This window comes from Mixophyes fleayi, chromosome 1 (assembly GCF_038048845.1).
Source record: "Mixophyes fleayi isolate aMixFle1 chromosome 1, aMixFle1.hap1, whole genome shotgun sequence".
NCBI lineage: Eukaryota > Metazoa > Chordata > Amphibia > Anura > Limnodynastidae > Mixophyes > Mixophyes fleayi.
In genome coordinates, this window is record NC_134402.1 from 67378681 (window position 1) to 67399699 (window position 21019).

At 39.3% G+C, this 21019-nt stretch overlaps 1 protein-coding gene across 1 annotated transcript; it reads right to left on the reverse strand.

Annotated features, from left to right (window-relative positions):
- Positions 1-254: 254 nt before the first annotated feature.
- On the reverse strand, positions 255-17313 carry PPAT (phosphoribosyl pyrophosphate amidotransferase). The gene is made up of 11 exons (XM_075196122.1): positions 16958-17313; positions 13195-13261; positions 11550-11756; positions 9449-9561; positions 6105-6247; positions 3796-3868; positions 3383-3537; positions 2556-2683; positions 2246-2467; positions 1442-1562; positions 255-1294 (listed from the first exon to the last, which is right to left on the reverse strand). The coding sequence occupies exons 1-11, from the start codon at positions 17083-17085 to the stop codon at positions 1119-1121; spliced, it is 1533 nt and encodes a 510-aa protein (XP_075052223.1). The 5' UTR covers positions 17086-17313; the 3' UTR covers positions 255-1118.
- Positions 17314-21019: the final 3706 nt, after the last annotated feature.

The following is a 21019-nucleotide window of genomic DNA, read 5'->3' on the forward strand; positions in this document are numbered from 1 at the left end:
GCCCTTAAGACTTATTTCTTTATTCAAGTCTATCAGTCCTCCTCCTAACTCCCTTGTCCCGGCTCTCTCCCCCAGTTAGTACCATCTGTGAACGACATTTGGTAGAGAAGCAACATTGGTCCACAGATGTCAAAAGTAGAAGAGATCAGTTTCAGTGATGTCTGACCACTCACAGAATTGGCTGCAGGTGAAAGACAGATTTGTAAAAACACAAAGAAAAAAAAAAAAGAATTTGATTTTTTTTTTAAAGCAAGTAAATTAAATGTATTTTAATAAGGGAAAAATAGGTGTTCAGATCACCACCAAGAACCAAGTCATTTTTATAAAAACAGGCATAAGAAAATGATCTACACCAAATGCAATACGCCATAATGTTAGTGGTGTTCATATTTGAAAGTAATAACAAATTTGTTTTTTTGTAGTAGGGAAAAGTTATATTTACAGAATAGCCATTCACAGTAACAACACTGGCTCTTAAGACTTCCTACAGGTCATGTACTTCAAAGAACAAAGTCACAGCAAGACATTTTAAACTTGCCGAGTCGCAGATTAATTTGTCTGCGCTCTTTAAACCAATCAGAGCTACTGAGAAGCATAGGCAGGTGGTTCTTCTTCCTTAGCAGAAAGGTCTGATCTACAAATGTCATCAGGTATTGGATAAGAACTTGTGAGCTTGAGACCATCTCCTCAGGTTACAGAATTAAGAAAAAAAAGTTAAGAATTTAAATGTAGCACAAGAAAAAAACCAGATAAAAACAATGAAAATAAAAAATGTGCTTTATGGTCAGAACTCCAGGTACTACAGAAGACAAAACTTGACCCTATGACCTAAGCTAATATGAAAAGGGAAGAAGACAACATACTGTACAAGTGATTTTTTTTTTTTTTTTTTTTTTTTTTAAGTCTCTGGTAAAGATAATTGTTGCGCGTTCAAATGTTTCCGTGGTAATCATTTGCTGTCCATTTTCCAGCACGAATAGGAAGTTTGTATAGGCAATGCTTTTGGTAGCAGCTGTGAATCAGTTAAAACAAATAAATACAAAAAAAAAAAAGTCAAGTATCCAGCGGGCGTCTGAGATGGTAGGTGCCGCAGGAGCTTTATAACACGAAGGTAGAAATCACCACTCCAGATCCACGGGGTAGTCCCCTGTGAGACACGCTGTACAGTGACCGAGGGAAGAGGCATGAGACTTTTTGACATTTAACCCATTTTGTTGTTCTTTCAAGGAGTTAATGCCCTCGCGAACTGCAGAAGTCAATCCTTCCACTGAGAGATAGACCACACTGTCTGCACCTGCAATGCAAGGAAAAAAAAAAAAAGTTGCCAGTTATAATTCTCTCCACCAAAAACACAATAAAATATCATACAATAAATGCAGAAAGTCGGCCCAATCATAATACAACATACTCCATGCAGTTTAATAGTGCACAGCTTACTTACCGATGTAACCAGCCAGGTCGCTGAATTCAGGGCGGTTTGCAATCAGTTCTTCTTTTGTAGGAATATTAATCCCCATGTAACAGGGGTATTTTATTGGTGGGGAAGCCACACGTATGTGGACCTAACAAAGAACAAACCAATGAGTAGAATACATAGACCTTACAATGAGGTTTATAACAGGATTAAGCTTAGAAATGCCACAGATAGTAAACAAAGATCTTATTTATACAGACATCACTATGTAGAATTGTTTTTGGGTTCAGTGTGTGTGCATAATATATACCTATATATTTATGTAATGAAAGATAATATAAATATATACACACACACACAAACACACACATATACATGCACACATACATACACTCTTGCATTGCAAATATATATACAGGAAAAAGACCACTTTGAAGGCATCTTTGGAACTACAAATAAATACAATCCCTGATCATACATTTCAGTGTTTGGTGGAACAGATCAAATATGTGGATATTACGCAAACCATTAGAAACATTTTGGTGGGGGGAGATTTAGAGAGGGTGCGTTTTAGAAAGGTTAATCATTACACCCATTTTTTAAACTTTGTAAGCTTATTTTTAAACAGTTGTAAATGCCCCCCTCCCCTCCACCTGAAAAACACCAGAGATAAGCCTATGTGCAAGAATGTAATTTCATTGAATTCAAAGTTGAGTTACTATCCTCTACCAGTAATGATATTTATATATATTTTTAGACATCGAGAAAGATAAAACTTTACCAACATACATTGTGTATTTTCTCTCCCACAGTATTCCAACAAGTGCTCACCTCTTTGGCTCCAGAATCCCTCAGCAGTTTAATGATTGGGGAGATGGTGTTTCCTCTCACAATGGAGTCGTCTACCAGAACTACTCTTTTTCCAACAAAGTTATCTGAAAGGACTCCAAACTTTTTCGCAACGCCGAGCTGCCTTAACCGCATGTTTGGCTGAATAAAGGTACGTCCCACGTAACGGTTTTTGCAGAGTACTTCTACATATTTAATACCACACTGTGAATTGTGAGAACGAGTCGTTCAGTTAGTTATATGCATAGTCCAATCGAAGAAAGCGGAGGAAAATTTTGAAGACAAAGATTACCTTCTCGGCATAGCCCAAAGCTGCAGGCGTTGCAGATTCTGGTACAGTGCTAACCAGGTCAGCCTCTACCGGGGCTTCAATAGCCAACTGCTGACCGCACCTCCGTCTGACCGAATACACCATCTGTCCTGTAGCGGAATGCAGAGGAAGCGTGAACGCCAAGGACAATACACTAAAAGTCACTATGAATGGTTTAGTTCTGTACTCTCCGAACCAAAGGTTTTTTTAATGGAAGGATTCTGTCTGGATCATTGGTGAGGTTTCTTGGGTCTACAATATTGAAATTGATTATAGCAACAGTCTTTTTAGCCACTTGGAGAACCTCACCCCAGACCACAGGTTAATGAACTAAAACTGAAAATGACAGATGTGTTCTGGATTCATTTTTATGCAAGACAAATTTATTTGAGGTTTAGCGGACTTTTAATCTTCTAGCTATGGTCCTGATTTAGTCTTGAAGTATGCTCAACAAACAATGGCCAAGTTGTAAACCTTAGTTCTTTTATGAAGTACGCACCCCCTTAAAAAGTAAGCTACAATCAGTGTATTGATATCTACTAGCAAGCAATTATAAACTGAGAATCCAACCTTAAATTGCCCAAGTACCTGTAATAACAGAGATGTCTAACCAGTCCATCACAAAACATGGACACTATAAAAGTAGACATTTCTTTGTCAATATGGTTTAACATAGGTTGAGCGCCCCCCACCCTCCCCCCTCCTCTCCTCAGTCTAATAAAAACAAACCCTGATCCGGAAGTAAAATCCATGTAATTTATGACTCAATTTATTAAGAGGCACAAATACAAGAGAAAAATAAATCATACCTTCAAAGAGAGAGTCTGGTCGTGCAAAATAAACATATTCAAAAATACAAAATGCAGATGTGTCTTTTTCTCTAGGTCTGGGGACAATGTCCAGGGTCTGCACTCCATCCCGAGAGATTTTCACTATTTCTCCTGGCAGGACTTCCCGATAATACCTACAGATGGAAGCAGTTTGTCACACAACTGGTACAATTCCAGACGATCGTTATACCACATCACATGGTTCGTTCTGTACAGTTTACATAAATAGACAACACATTAGAACTGTTTTATAACGTGCTTTTATAACTAGTTACATTTAAGCCACTGAAGCAGCAGACACAGATTTCTATGCCCCCATTTACTTCTTTTATCTACAGTTCTGTATTGTTAACCACCAGGCAAAATAATACGTAGTATACATCAATACTTACTCTGCACCAATTGACAAATAACTGCAAGATTCAGAGGAGACCACCCAGCCCTCCGTCTCAGATCGCTTGTTTTCTTAAAAAGTTAAAAATTACATCATTAGTCTCCTAAATTACCAGGGAACAGAACATTTAATTAACATTGTTCTGACCGACCAGAAGCTTTGTGAAAATTTTAAGACACCAGCTACAATAAAAACATTTCTTGGACATGAAAGCACCCACATTTTTATTATAAAAAAGGAGAATTGTACAAGAAAAGTTTGATATATAAAGATCTGGGGCTATATTTTCAAACCCGCAGTTTAGTAAAAGTGGAGATGTTACCTATAGTAACAAAATCAGATTCTAGCTGTCATTTTGTAGAATGTACTAAATAAATGACAGCTAGAATCTGATTGGTTGCTATAGGCAACATCTACACTTTCTCAAACCCGCAGTTTAGTAAATATACCCCCTGACCTTTTCAATTACCGTCAGGAGCAACAAAATGTCCAGTGTCTGACCAACCATATAGGGTGTTGAAGATCGCAACTATTACTTGAAGCATGGACCAGAACTCCCAAGACTTTGGGTGTCAAGTTTTTAACCAAACGACACATTGTAAAGAGTGTGCAGTCATGTAACGTCATCTGCTTTAACATACAGCACAAATCTGTACATACCCCGTAGAGCAAGAACAGCACAAATGCACCAGAGCACATGCAAGCACTACAGTAATTGCAGCGATACAAGCATATGGGTAACAGAAGACTGAGGGTTAAATCTCACGGTACAGTTGTGGAAACTGGAAAAAAAATTTAATTGATTAAGGGAAATATTCAGCTATTCTAACTAGGCAAAGTAACGGCACTCTGAGCCAGTCTTTATTTCAGGTGCCATTTTTAGATCAGTGACATTTAAACACATTGTTTACGTAGGTAGAATGATGCGCTTGATTTCTTTTACGAGCCACAACTGAGTAATCTGGGTTTCAATTAAACTAATCTGAGTTTCCTCACACAGTAAGACTCTCCTCTAGTCTCTAAAATACCACCTTAGACAAGCTTATAAAATTCCACAACCACCCTAGGTTACCTTATTACGACCGGTCACACAAGACTACAACCCTTTGACTAACATTGCTGTGTGACAGGATTGTATAGCCCACCAAGCACTATTTAACTTTGCAGTCTGGCTGGGCCAATAAGCAATATGTAGCACTTACCCTTATGTATCAAACTCTGATTGTCAGCAGGGCCCTCTCACCTCTGACTGTATTACCCAGTATTGTAAAGCTCTGGTGTGTGTGCACACAATTATATATTTTAAGCCAATGGATTCTACAATCTTCTAATAAACTCCCCACTTACACTGAATATTTAGACTGCATTATTCATCGGAGATGAATTCCAGTCCATAAACGGACAATGAGAAGTGTGCACAGCTGATTAAAACCATTTTCATGGTCACAATTACAATGTTACACAAACAAACCTGAAACTGTGGACTTTGTTATTGGTACATGGTGTTTATGTTTTCAGAAATGTCTACACAAAATGTTTCTCATCTTGCGGGAGATAAGATTATACTGTGGGAATGGAGAAACTGGAGGTCACTAAATTGCCGTTTATATTGGTTTAGAATATGTAGATATTCATCTGGTAGTAAAAGTATAAAAAAAAAAAAAAAAAAAAAAGAAGAAGGGAACATCTTTCCTATAGAAACAGTTTAGAGAAGGAGCAAATATTGTTGTTTCTCTATCCTGTCTGCTGGAACTACAGCTAACACCGGCCATGATCTAGGGGCCAATAATTAGGATACTGGAAAACACTTTTATAAAAGGAATCACAATATACTCTTTCCCCTCTATAAAGTATACATACATTTATCATTTTAAATTAACGTGGCATAGAAAGAGAAGGCGATACTAAAGGACATTTAGAAATTTAGCTTCATTTGAGTCAGGCCTATACAAATACCAACTGTGCTCTGTTGGGATTGCTAGCTTCTATGTCAACTAGTCCCCAAATACAAAGTGAACCCAATATGAGAAAGGCATCATTTAATAGTCACAAGGGCAGACTCAGTTCTCCATGATGTGCAACGTAAGATATATCCCTCAAATTCACCCTCCGCGCTGAAGTCTGCTTGTCTACATCAGAGCTCTCTCTAGCTTTGCGGTTTTTCTTGCAGCAGAGAAAACCAGCGAGGTTCTACGTACGGCCGGAGGCAAATTCTTTAAAGACAGTAATTCTATACAACACAGCTTGTATTTTAGGTATAATTGTGCCATTTAATGAGGTGCCAAACGCTATTTTTTTTAAAAGTACCTCTTTCTTCACTGTTCACTGGTATAAGCCGCCCGATGCAGAGAGGCCGATTCCCATAAGGATCTCGTACAGCGTAGATGACATCACTGTGCATGACGAGCAGGGAGTACGATGTTGGAGTCTCATTCATCAGGTTTCTAATTCTGTAAAGGTAAGATCAATGGCACTGTGTAAGGCTTTCTGCTGTTTACACCTTAAATTATGCACCAGAAAAAAAAAAAACACCCCACCCTGATGTACACATTTTAAAGTAACCGCAAAGTGAGAAAATCATGTTCAGTCATGGAACATTTGTGTCATCAATATAGCAAAATGATCAGGACATGTACAAGACATGGTACGGAGTAGAACACTGTTCAACTAAAGGATTTTTATTTTTTTATTATTGTTTTTTAAATCCCCAACTTCAGTTCAGTGGGGCATCTCCCCTGGCACCCTGTTGCTTGGCAAATCCATCATGGCTCAAACCATTATATCAGTAGGGACTTCTGTACATGTCTGAGTACACAGCAATGCACGGGCCAAAATGGATTGCCTGAAGTCCAACCACAAAAGCTCCTGAATGTTTGAACGCCAGCCATATATTTCATGCTGCGCGCTTGTATACACTTTGTACAATGACTGAAGGTCAGTTGGGGTGTAACAGTGCAGGGAACTTACATTGAAAAAGAATACAATATTCCGGCAACACTAGGACCATAGAAAGTGATGATGATATTTGTGACCAAAGTAGTTTAACCCCTTCATAACTATATTTTATCATGGTTTAAAGCTTAGTAACAAATCATCAATTACACTCTATCAAACAATCATTTATTGACAATATATAAGGAAGCACATCAGATGCTTCACTCATACTACATCCCCTGAAGAAATCTGCTCCTGCAGATGAAACGCGTTGGGACACGCCCACTTTCGTGACGTCACAGGATATCCGGTCCATGCGTTCCACTGTGGAACGCACGCCAGGCTCTCCATCATCATACTGCAGCATCGCTAGGGACACAGTCAATATCTGTTCCTGTAAGCTCCACCGCTAGCCTTCCTGTTTTCATCCTGTCTACCATAGTGATATTTGCCGGATGACCGCAGCACACATCAGGTATCTGGACAGTTTTTGTATCCCCATTTGGGATTATTGCTGTTTGCTTTATTAGGTCATTTTTTTAGTCATTTTTCACCAGGACTTTCATGAGTGCTTCTATTTGGACTGCATTTTTGCATTTTCCGGATTTTTTCACTTTTATTTTAATTTATTTTATTTTTTATATATTTTTTTATTTTTTATTTTATTTTAATCTTATTGTTATTTCTATTTTCATTTCATGTATGTACTCATGTATCAAAATCCAATTATCGTTGGAAATATTCATTCCCCCTTTTTTTCTGGAGTTGTTTATTTATGCTAATTAAATTCACTGTTTTTTACCATTCTGCACTATTTCATGTTAACTATCTAATTCTACAAATAGTTTCCATTTATATTATAGGTATGTTCTAGGCAATTTGAGCGCATTAATTTATTATACATTGCTTGGTTTAAAGCAGGCCTGTCCAACCTGCGGCCCTCCAGCTGTTGTGAAACTACAAGTCCCAGCATGCCCTTCCAGCTATCAACTGGTTGTCTACTGGCAAAGCAAGCTGGGGCTTGTAGTTTCACAACACCTGGAGGGCCACAGGTTGGACAGGCCTGGTTTAAAGGTAGATATAGAGCCAGTAGGCACAAGGGTATGTTAAGTCTGTGGATATCTTATGTTACGTGAGCTCCAATAGGTCCCCACTATCTTATATGCGCACACAGAAGTCAGGTGTGTACATGCCAAAGATATTTTCTAGTTGAAATAACTAAAAACTAGGGAGATCATGCTAGATAAAACAAGCCTGTGGTCTGTCGTCATTATGTTAGAAATGATACTAAATCTAGGGGAAGGTAATCTGCTTGGAGTGGAACATGCCTCATATAGAACAGAAATTGTTCTTCAAAGTGCATCTCCTTAATCTGTGACTGATCATAACACAGAATCACAGGTCACATATATTAGTTCTCACAGCTCATGGAACCACCATTCAATATACAAATAAAAACAAAACAAAAAAAAAAAAAAAAGCACCTCAACGTATGAACTAGCTTAGTGTGCGTTGTGGTACATGGCCTTATCTGTGAGGAGTTTGTATGTTCTCCCCGTGTTCGTGTGGGTTTTTGTCCCACACTCCAAAAACATACTGGTAGGTTAATTGGCTGCTAACAAATTGACGTGTGTGTGTGTGTGTGTGTGTGTGTGTGTGTGTGTGTGTGTGTGTGTGTGTGTGTGTGTGTGTGTGTGTGTGTGTGTGTGTGTGTGTGTGTGTGTGTGTGTGTTAGGGAATTTAGACTAAGCCTCAATGGGGCAGGGACTGATGTGAGCGAGTTCTCTGTACAGCACTGCGGAATTAGTGGTGATATATATAAATAAATGGTGATTGATGATATATCCAGCAGCAATGCTAACCACTGTGCTAGTAAACATGCATGTCTATTTGACAGTTGCATATATTGCACAAACTGGGTAAGAAGCTGGCATGAGAGTCAACAATTTAAATAAAAAAAAAAGATTATACACATCGTGGTGTGCAGTGGTATATATTATATACACATCGTGGTGTGCAGTGGTATATATTATATACACATCGTGGTGTGCAGTGGTATATATTATATACACATCGTGGTGTGCAGTGGTATATATTATATACACATCGTGGTGTGCAGTGGTATATATTATATACACATCGTGGTGTGCAGTGGTATATATTATATACACATCGTGGTGTGCAGTGGTATATATTATATACACATCGTGGTGTGCAGTGGTATATATTATATACATCGTGGTGTGCAGTGGTATATATTATATACATCATGGTGTGCAGTGGTATATATTATATACATCGTGGTGTGCAGTGGTATATATTATATACATCTTGGTGTGCAGTGGTATATATTATATACACATCGTGGTGTACAATGGTATATATTATATACACATCATGGTGTGCAGTGGTATATATTATATACATCGTGGTGTGCAGTGGTATATATTATATACATCGTGGTGTGCAGTGGTATATATTATATACATCGTGGTGTGCAGTGGTATATATTATATACATCGTGGTGTGCAGTGGTATATATTATATACATCGTGGTGTACAATGGTATATATTATATACACATCATGGTGTACAATGGTATATATTATATACACATCATGGTGTACAATGGTATATATTATATACACATCATGGTGTACAATGGTATATATTATATACATTATGGTGTGCACTGGAAGAACAGAACAATTCCTTACCGCGCTATCCAGTCTGCGGTGTGATCTTTTTCATCCGGAGGTGTGAACGCCAGGAGCTGTGTGATCAGCTCACTATCCGAACTTGTAGACAGACCAATACCGTGACGCATCAACTGTTTAAATACACAAATCATTATATATTAACTCCACATGATTCCACAAGACACTAACTTCGAGAAGAGATTTCCCTATTCTCCACACAATAGCGAACAATTTAGAAGAAGCCTGTAAAAATATAAGGTACATAATACCAAACATTAGGGTGAAGTTTGCATTAAGATAACAGATGGTCGCGCCAGTTTCATAACACAAATAACCACAGCCACATACAGCACTCAACAGGAGGAGAATACATCATATATAATGTGGCCTTGTTTGGGTGGCGCACACTAGGTGAGGTGCTGTCTAAATGTTGTATGCTATTAAAAGACATTGTATTGGGGTGACAAGTGCAATGAATTCTGTTTTTCAATAAAACGCAACATAGTACCTAATCAATAATGTGGTGTATTGATGTCAATGGACAAAGTGAAGAGGTTTTTTTTTTTTTATTATAAACAAATCAGTGTAATTTTCTGTCATTCACTTTTACAACCCACTAATGTTAAATACAGCCATAAAGAACTACAACAACATAACATATGTTTTAAGAGAAGACATTCTAAAAGCTGAACCAGACTATTGCCCAGCACTCACCTTTCCTTTGAAGTTCACATAATTTATATATATATATATATATATATATATATATATATATATATATATATATATATATATATATATATGCAAAGTTAAAAATACCACACAAGACAGATGCCCTGGACATATAAAAATGGTCTTGTATATACAGTTAACATTTGAGGTGACTGCGTAGATTTACATGAACACATACAAGAGACTGTTGGCAAGATATAAGAATCAGCACCCACATGACTGGCTGTAAGCAGGGGGATATCACATACAGATCACTAACCATTACCTCTTAACAAGCATATATCAAACCATGCTCAACCAATTAAGTCTCATGCAAGTCATAGGACAGGAGAATTACTAAGCAATTTTCCATATTCCCAGCAGGAAGTGCCCTGTATAGTTTTATAACAGAAGGGAGCTAGAATCAGGCAAAACTCCACACTTCATACAGCCGAGTTCATATACAGAAAATCCACACTATTTTAGTGTCAGCCTTTTATTCATGTTTACACTTATAAAAGATATACCTTAATACCATCTTACATTTGATTACTAAAATCACCCCCCCCCACCCCTGCTGCCATCCAAACTAACAAACAAAACAAAGATTTAATAGAACTGTGAAAGTGACAAAGGTTGTGCTATAATAGTGTAATAATACCAATATGACAGCACCTGGCACTTAAGTCAATTGGCCTTTGTCAATTACAAAGCTTGATCTTTGTTTCTAATAAGGAATGTTGGCAGATAAGTTAGATGTTCATACTGCAGTTTGATAAAATAACCACAGCTTTGTCTAGCTCTTATCAAATTGGAACAGAAGAATTGTTGGTTGGAGAGAAAGTTAATTATTTTCAAGGACCACAAAGCCACATTTCCATGACTTATGTACAATGAGTTTATACACACACACAGGATCAGCCAGTACTCATACTGAACCGTGCACTTTGGAAATTACAGCCTAAACATCTGAGCGTTCCATAAAAATGTGATTTAACGTGTGCCACTCTTCTATATACACTGTAATGACATTTAAATATGTATAAACCAATGCATTTACTTTACTGAATGATGCCATGTTTTGAGGATTACATTAATTACACAGAGTCCAAGATGAGACAAAATTAAATTAATATGATGGGGGAAATAAAGATTTAAATAAATAATGTGCAACAGTCTTCATTAGATTGTAAATACTAACAATATTTGGAAGTACTAAGCCACAGTCCTTCATGCCAACAGCTTAGCCATTGGCTTGAACCAGCTCCACCGCTTGGCGTGCAAGTCCCTCATGTACCAACCAGATGGCACACTGGTGGATTTAAGGACAAGCACTTTACTAGTGATGACACAGAAATCATAACCAGTGTTCCGTGTCCGATTACAAAACACAGATTTATGAATTTACCTTTCGTCTGAGTCGTGCTGCATTTATGAGTTCTCCATTATGTGCCACAGCAATCTTTCCATGCAGAGTTTCAACCACAAACGGCTGGCAGTTTTCTAAAGCTGAATTTCCCGATGTAGAATACCTTGTGTGGCCAATTCCCAGATTGCTCCTATTCAGCTTCTTCAGGCTCTCCTCGCTAAACACATGATTCACCAGACCCATTCCCTTCAGGAAAAGAAAACAAAATTAATAAATTGAATCAGTAATTAAAAATAAAAAGTATGCGTGTGGTTATGAGTAGAGAAAGTTTGGCATTTTCAAGGGACATTAGACTGGAAAAAATTAATTTGAAAAACATTTCTGTAATACTCCCCAAGCTGAAAGATACAGAAGCACAGTCATCTCTTAGAGAAGGAGAAGAAAAGAGAAAGCCGTGTTCATATTTCATGATAAGCCACATTAGGTGAACTGTTCTATTGTTCAATGGGGTGATATTTACCTTCTGGAACCCTTTGGAAGTCTAGTCTTTATTTTAAGAGGGAGCCATTTTGTCAGCCAAAACAAAGGGTCATAAAACTACAGCACATTAGCTTACTAGGAATAAAGCAACAATAGTTGATTTCTAATAAATTGACTTGTTCTCATAAATACTGTCTCAGTTCATAAAATCCACTGTGTGTCCCTAGGGATCAGGTACACCAGGGGTCAGGGAACTTTTTTACCTTTTACCCCCAAATATATTTAGATACGCCGACGTTACCCCCTTAATTTGAAAGGAAGGAAATCATATATTATTAATTATTGGAATCCAAAATGTTATTAAATCTATTCAAAATTTCTCTGAAAGCTTCAACTTAGAAACTTCAGGTTTTGGAGAAATGATGTTGCTTCATTTTTGATACGAGAGCATCAATATTGGGGCATTTTGATGTCAGAGTAATTTGGATACAGTCTTCAGCGTCCAATCGATTTCTCTGCTTTGTTTTTATGTTCGTTACAGTGGAAAATCCTTGTTCGCAAAGGTAGGTTGTTGCAAAAGGCAGCAACTTTTTGACTACCTTCTCATGTGCAATTTTGAATGTCTTTGCAGCTGTTGACATCCAAAAATATGACAAATCCGCTTTGTTTTCAAATGCAATATGTGCTTCATTATTGCATCGAAGCTCAAGAAGTGCCTCTGCCAATCCCTGAGGCTCTTCTGGTACAACAACAATTTCACATTTAAAGGGGTCTACAATCCAACGGACAGCATGTGAATCGGCAGCATTACCCCCAGGAATTTCATTTTTACCCCACTTGGGGTAATTTACCCCTGTTCCCTGACCACTGAGGTACACCAACGCCATCTGATATGTTTTACAGAAAATAAGAATTATGGTTCAACTACAACATAAACATTAGTCATAAAGGGAGCACTTACAAATATTGTATACACTTTAAGCAATTAGTAATTTCACTGCATTCTACTAATCCTACAGAATAAACTGTTCCGTGTTTCAATAACCTATTTTTTTTACATTTCAAATGAAAATATCTTCATATTTTCAGTGATTATAATAAATAGCCGTCCTATGTCCATTCGGTTTAACATACTACAGGAGTTTAGTTATTATTGAAATCTTCAGAATATGCTTTTTTTCTAAGCACAAAAATGAATAATTACCTTGTGCATTCTGTATGTTGGCACGTCATCTCCATCGCTAGTCACAATGCCGGCACTTTCCTGTCCCCTGTTAAAAAACAATTGGATATTAACAAATTAGGCACCTGGATAAACAGATTACATGTTTATGGCCTATGTGAAATCAAATCACACAAAATAAGATTTCCACTGGAAAAGGGAAGGTGTTATACAAGTGTCCTTTTCTGCATCTCGTCCCCACAATTCCCAAAAATTTAAAAAATGGTCAAACAAGAGAGTTAGACAACTTGAAAATGCTACAGTCATTCAAATATGTATTTAGAACAAAAAAGGTATAAAATGCAGTGTTAACTAGGCCCTTTTCCAAGAGCTGTTGTAGAGATGGTATTTTCTTGCCACAGCCAGTCTTAGGCTAGGTACATACTGAAGGCTTCTCATCCAACCAATCCCTGTGCTAATCAGCCGACATACGTTCGGTCAGAAATCGCTTTAGTGTGTATACTTGCACGATGAACGAAAGTCGTCCCAGAGTGCCGATCGTCATTTCATTTGGTTGGTCGTACTGTTTGATAATCTAGTTCCAATCACCTTCCGATCATGTAGTGTGTATGAATTCACGACCAACTGTCGATAGTTCCTCAAACTGTGGCTTCTTACGGGACGTGTGTGTATGTAAATTTCTGATGTATTCACTGGTCCACTATAATTTTATAAACACAGGGTGTTAGTTTGTGATATGGACCAATCAGGGGTGTTTTTTGCCCGAGCTGTTCTGCCTTTTATTTAAATTTCTTCAGCATATCGCATGGACCACATATGTCGGTTCAGTGTGTACAAATGCAAAATATTTTAAGACGACAACATGGCTGTCAAAAGTCGCTGCACGGATGGTTGGTCTTCCACAAAAAGTTTAAAAATGTGTCTAGTGTGTACGCATGAATTGCCCGAACGATGGGACCTTCAGTCGCAGGTACAATCGTTGTAGAGAACACATCGGTCAGAAAATACTCTAATGTGAACCTAGCCTTAGGAAACACTTTTGTAAAAGTTTAGAAGTTTAATAATCATCTTTTATTTATAAAGTGCCAACACTCCCTATTGAGGATTAACACAACGCAAGTTATACACAACATGAAACAGAAGGTAACAGGTGGTCCTGCACAAATAATCTTACAATCTAAAATGGTGTGGGCAAGACTTTGTGCATAAAAATAATCGTTGCTTCTTGTGGGAAGTGTAAGGGGCTTGCTTGGGAACACCGACAAGGGAGGAGACGATGACTATAGGGACCTTATAAATATTTCACGGTTCCATTAAAGGATGCTAGTTCCAACCCTCAGCATCTGCCGTGCAGCGGGCCCCATTATCTCCTTGGGCCCCAGTGCACCACACCTGCTGCACCAATGGTAGTTCCGCCACTGCTCATGACCTATGTCTGGGGAACTCCAACAGAGAGAGGGGTGTATGTGAACTATCAGTTAAAACATTAGAGTGAGACAAGGGGAGGGCAGTATCCGGGATGCCTGTGTCAAATGCAGAAAAGAGATTGAGGAATGATTTAGACATTTCAATTTAGCTGAAGGAGGTATTTACAGTTTCTGTAGAAAATTCTGTTTTGAGAAAGTCACATTGAAGCTAGAGGTCAGGGAATAGGTCAAGAAGGTTTCTTGAGTTGGAATATTTATGGTGTGCTTAAAGGCAGAGGGAAAAGGGACGCACTGAGAGGGAAATGTTTAATAATTTGATTAGGGCAAGGACCAGTGTGCTACCAGTCAATAAATAATACATAAGTATTGCTAAGATAGTTATAAACTCCTGTACGTAAAATTATATATATATATATATATATATATATATATATATATATATATAATTATATATAAATAACTGTTTGCTCTGGTTTCATGAGCATTAGGAACACTGGAGTATAATACTACAAGTTACTAAGGAGTTAGTAACTTATAGCATTTGGCCTGCAGCCTGGTTCCTTTAGATGTCCGCAGGACTATTCTGCAACTTTCTCAAGAGTAGGAGTTACATGATACAATATATAAGGCCAATGGTGCTTTAGTTTCACTTTATCTAAAGTGTAACTGACCATCTAGAGACCCAAAAATTAAGATTCTGGGACCCTATTGCGATCCTGACCCATACTTTGAGCATTCATTGTCTAGGCTGCTGCATTGTTAAGGATTTCTGCTTATATGTTCTTTTATCTGCTACTTAAATAATTCTGCACACATCTGGAAATTGACTGTTGGCTGGAGAAGCGCAGATCATACACGAACCAGGATGTCTGTCGCACTGGCCTCTCCTGTTGACCAACCACCCTCCCCACAAACATTGTGCTATGCACCAATAACATACCAGTGGGAGCCAGTAAAGCACCAGCAGGTGCAGGATGCCCGAGCCTTGGTGAAATATGTGAAGCTCGACCCCAGATAAACTTTCAACATATGATATTTCACCCAACACGGACCAGAAGACATACAAGCAACCTCATAACAACTTTTTCATGGCTCATGCATCATGGTAGATAATGAACAATAAAATACACAATTCCCTCTTAACATTTATTTATATAGCTCCATCCATTATACATCCAGCATTTTACTACTGGGAACAAACAATCACAAAAAATTCTGGGTATCAAACAGACTAAGAGGTAAGAGCATTTTATTTAATTATGCTTATAATATTTTTACTAAAGACATAATTTGAGTGGCTAATGCACTGTACATGTATTACATTTTTTCATATCCTGTCTGTCATTCTACTTGGCATTTAGTGAATTCTCTACATTATATGCGTTTGCTAATTTGTATAATAAAATATAAAAATCCCAAATGTAGGTCTTTAAATAAAAGCTTGAATAGTCACGGTGACCCCTGAGGTCATTAAAAACCACATGCTTGGGCTGAAAAAGCACTTTGAGAGGACCTGACCCTCTGACTTAGACTAATTCTGACCATGTGATCTGCACAGTCAGCACCATTTTGTTTGTCACGTGAAGAAAGAGATATCCATCAACATCTTGGAGGAACCATACATGGAACCTGATCCATTGCAAATAAGCCTGAAATGTGTTGTATTTTGTAACAAACAGTATAACATCCCTACTTTGATAACTAAAACAGGGAATGGAGGGAAAATATCCAATGGCCTGGTATGAACGCGAGCAGATCCTAGAACTTCTTGAATAAACGATATCTGGTCACTAAGCAACCAATCATCAGAGTTCCATCACCGAACCCTGCAGATCTGAGAGTGGGGTTTGCTAGAAACCCTAAGCCAAACACATAATATGGGACAGTACAATGTGGATTCAGGTTAGGTCAGTTAATGTGTAACAAAATAGACATAATTGACAACTAAACATACAAAACGAATATAGCCCATGACTAAGTACAGACATTCATGCAACATATAAGATTTATATTCTGTCATTTCTGCAAGAAGCAGTAAAACATAAGACCCTGGTAACTGACACCGAGTCTATTAATACAAGTAACTCAGTAATCTCATGGCCATCAGGGCAGCATGACCGCTGCAACAGGTCTGCGAATAAGACACGAATATGATGGTGTTTATACAGGATCGTCACCTACATCAACCATCAGAACATGAATTAATGTATATACAGACTGGCTACAGAGCAGGATTATTATACACATCAGTTGCACTAGACCGATCATGAGGTCCTGCAGCAGCTGAGTCTTATATACCCAGAACATATGAAGTTATCGCCTCTAGAGGACACATGCATGTGACTGGTATACATCACCTGTGCTGCAAGCCCACCAGCCCCAGGGTAATAACATGGGGCACATCCAGCTGCGTGGGCCAGGTCCCCGATGCGATGCAGCCGAACACCCCGCATTCCTCCCGGATCCCCAGTTCCTCCAGCTCCATGGTGCAGACACGTGGGTCTCTAGCGGCTCAGCGGCACTTCCTGGGCAAGAGGATAACAAGGCCTGGTCCGGGGGATCTAGAGCTCAGGGGGGGAGGCTCCGAGTCCACCCTGCAGCAGGGGTAGAAGGTGGGGGGTGAATGGAAGTGGGAGATTCAGCAGCAAGTAAGGGCGATAAAGTTAGAGAAGGGGGAATGTAAATCCATGTGAGCAGACTGGAAGGAGGAGCTGTAGGGTAGGGGAGGACCTGACCACCCGGAGAGAGCAGCGTGCACGATGCATGAAGGGAAATAAGACTTATAATGAAGATATTGGAGCCAGTAAACCCATCAGCTCCTCGTAGTGACAGGAGGAGTGAACACAGCTATCAGGTTACATCCACCGGGACTTGATGTGTTTAATATACATATAGTGATGCACAGATCAGCTCCCTACACATGTGGGAAGTTACTATCACTACTAGTGATGATGGCAGTGCCGTAACTAGACATTTTAGTGCCCTGGGCGAGACAAGGCACCGGCGCCCCCCCCTCTAAGTGGGAGTGGCCAACCTAATGTGGGGGTGTGGCTAGCACCTTACTGAAAGAATTCTGTTACACATATTTGCAAATGCATGAGATATATATATATATATATATATATATATATATATATATATATATATATATATATATATACCAATGGGACACCACAGTCCCCATTGAGTATTATGGGGATTACTGGATTGTGCGATAATTTGCTTAATGAGGAAGATATCTCCGATATCTCCTGTTAGACTTTTGTTAAATGGCCACATTACTTAAAAATGTCTAAGCCATTCAGAAAAATCCATTTCGCATAGTTTAGGATTCTGTGATTGTACAATTCATTATCCTTTATTGGATATTAATTACATATTACTTCAAATGTTTAGTTAAATTCAACTTACATAATGTCCAGAAAAAAAACATACATAAAACACAATTGCCCTTCTGCTCCACGGGAGGTTTCTGTCCATTTAGAAGTCTCTGTAATATTATGCACCACATGAAATGAAAGTTATTTCTTATCAGTGTTCAGCACTGAGATAAACATGTGAAATGGTTAAAAGATGACAACCAGTTAAAATTCACAAAGCTTCTATTTATAAACAATGTCCTGAATGAACATTCCTCCTAATGTTTGTAAATCCTGAATATTGGCATAGGTGTCCAGGAATAGTGGAAACGTTCACTTACAGTTAGTGGCAGTATATCCCTTTCCGTGTCCGGTTTCTATCTGCAGAGCTTGTTACCTCTCCTATATAAATTGGAGGGTGATTAACTCCTGGATCTGGCGTGACTGCAGCATTCCATCCAGCTTTTGAAAGGGACTAATACACACGGACGTCATGAGAGAGAGAGAGATTAACTTTCCGCAGTGGAACGCATGTGCGTTCCACCGACGAACTTCGTGACGGTGGAACGCACATGCGTTCCAATGCGGAAAGTTAATCTCTCTCTCTAATGACGTCCGTGTGTGGACGGTAAAAAGGCAGAAAATAGGGCTAGGTAGCGGGCGGCTGCTGCGCCCCCTTGGGCTTGCGCCCGGGGCGACGGCACCGTCCGCACCACCCTAGTTACGGCTCTGGATGATGGGCACTAGTCTAGTGCCCATCATCTACAGAGCATAATGCATACTTCACAATATATGTCCTATGGACACCCCCCTCCTCTGTTCCTAGTGCCCATCATCTACAGAGCATAATACATACTTCACAATATATGTCCTATGGACACCCCTCCTCTGTTCCTGACAGACATATGGTTATACCTATATCGGTAGTTAAGTATTGAGAAAAGGTGCAGGAATTCTAATTTTATTATATTCTCTCTGCAGGAAGCTGTGGGCGGGTCCTGGATGGACAGACCTCGCCCACAGCTTGAGAGCTCCGTCCAAACGTGCAAATAATCCATATGCCTTGCAGCTCAAGTACAGTTTTGGACCTGCTGTGCACTTCTAATGCCACATATACACTTCAGTTTCCGCCAGAGCAAAGAAGTAGAAATTTCAATAGACAGAGGGGAGAGTGTCCCCGTACAGAGGAGATGCATTTTGTAGAGTGAACCAGAAAATAGATTTTATTTTGTACTTTGTAGAGTGAAATTACTATGAGATAAATGGTTTCTATCACAACAGGGAGACCATGAGTGTGTGTTCCTCCTGCTATAGTGAAAACCAGGGTCAGTAAGTTTCTGCTGGTTTACACTATATAAGGGGCATATTCAATTGTCGGTGTAAACGCCGGAAATCTCGTGTTTTCTCACTGGATTTCAGCTCGCAGCTCCCTGAGCCGCGAGCTGAAATCCAGCTAACTAGTACCGTAATAACGGTAGTAGTTTTAACGCCGCGGAAACCCGTGACAATTGAATATGCCCTTAAGGGGGGGGGTATTCAATTGTTGCTCCGGACCGTAAAAAAATGAGCGCGTTAAAACTATTACCGTTTATACGGTAAACTTGCGCGTAAAAACCGTTAATACCAGTAGTTTACTCGCTGAATTTCAGGGAGCTGCGAGATGAAATTCAGCGAGTAATTACCGTATAAACGGTAATAGTTTTAACGCGCTCGTTCTTCCGGCGGCCGGAGCAACAATTGAATACCCCCCTAAGAGGGAGACAAGAAGTGTGTGGTCTCCCTGTTATAGTGGACTTAGATGTGATGTGAAATATTTTTCTGCTTCTTTGCACATCGAGGTGCTATTACCAAGTGTAGAGAGGAGTGGTGGACGATGATGTACACTGGGCGAACCAAGACTTATGAGTGAAAAACAAAGGTGTTTTTTGGTGCAAATCAGGGTGCTTTGTAAATGAGGATGACTATTTACACGCTCAAACTCTTAATTTTAATATTACAAATTACTGACAATAATAAATCAGAATGATATATACAAATTTTAAAGTTAGAAGTGTATCATTTTTTATTACAGCAGCATCTACAGCATTACCGCACGGTGGCTAAGTGGTTAGCACTTCTGCCTCACAGCACCTGGGTCATGAGTTCAATTCCCGACCATGACCTTATCTGTGAGGAGTTTGTATGTTCTCCCCAAGTTTTCGTGGGTTTCCTCCGGGTGCTCTGGTTTCCTCCCACACTCCAAAAACATACTGTTAGGTTAAGTGGCTGCTAACAAATTGACCCTAGTCTGTGTTTGTCTGTCTGTCTGTGTGTGTTAGGGAATTTAGACTGTAAGCTCCAATGGGGCAGGGACTGATGTGAGTGAGTTCTCTGTACAGCGCTGCTAAATTAGTGGCGCTGTATAAATGAATGATGATGATGATGAATTTGATTTCTCCAGTATTACTATATAGCCTATATATTGCCCATTCAGAACTCTATATGTTACCTACCTCTCCTGCTCAATTTCTTGCATGCACCCCACAAGCTGCCAACAGCACCTGCTCATACTCCACATGCTCCCGTCCGCACCTGCTTGTACCCAGCATTTTCCCGTCCACACCTGCACATACCCCGCATGCTCCCGTCTGCACCTGCTCGTACCCAGCATGTTCCCATCCACACCTGCACATACCCCGCATGCTCCCGTCTGCACCTGCTCGTACCCCGCATGCTCCCGTCTGCACCTGCACATACCCCGCATGCTCCCGTCTGCACCTGCTCGTACCCCGCATGCTCCCTCACATCTGCACCTGCTCGTATCTCGCATGTTCCCGCCCGCTCCTGCTCGTACTCCACATGCTTCCTTTTACACCTGCTTGTATCCCACATGCTCCCATCCGCATCTCGAAATCTTGTCACAATTATTTTTTTTATAGTTTTTATTCATACATGACAAGTTAGAGCCAAGATCCCATGTCATAATATCAATTAGGAACTGCATGACAGGAATATTCCTTTAGGCATCAACAGATTATTTGTCTATATCATCATGGATGTCATTTTGATTTGAGTTTAATG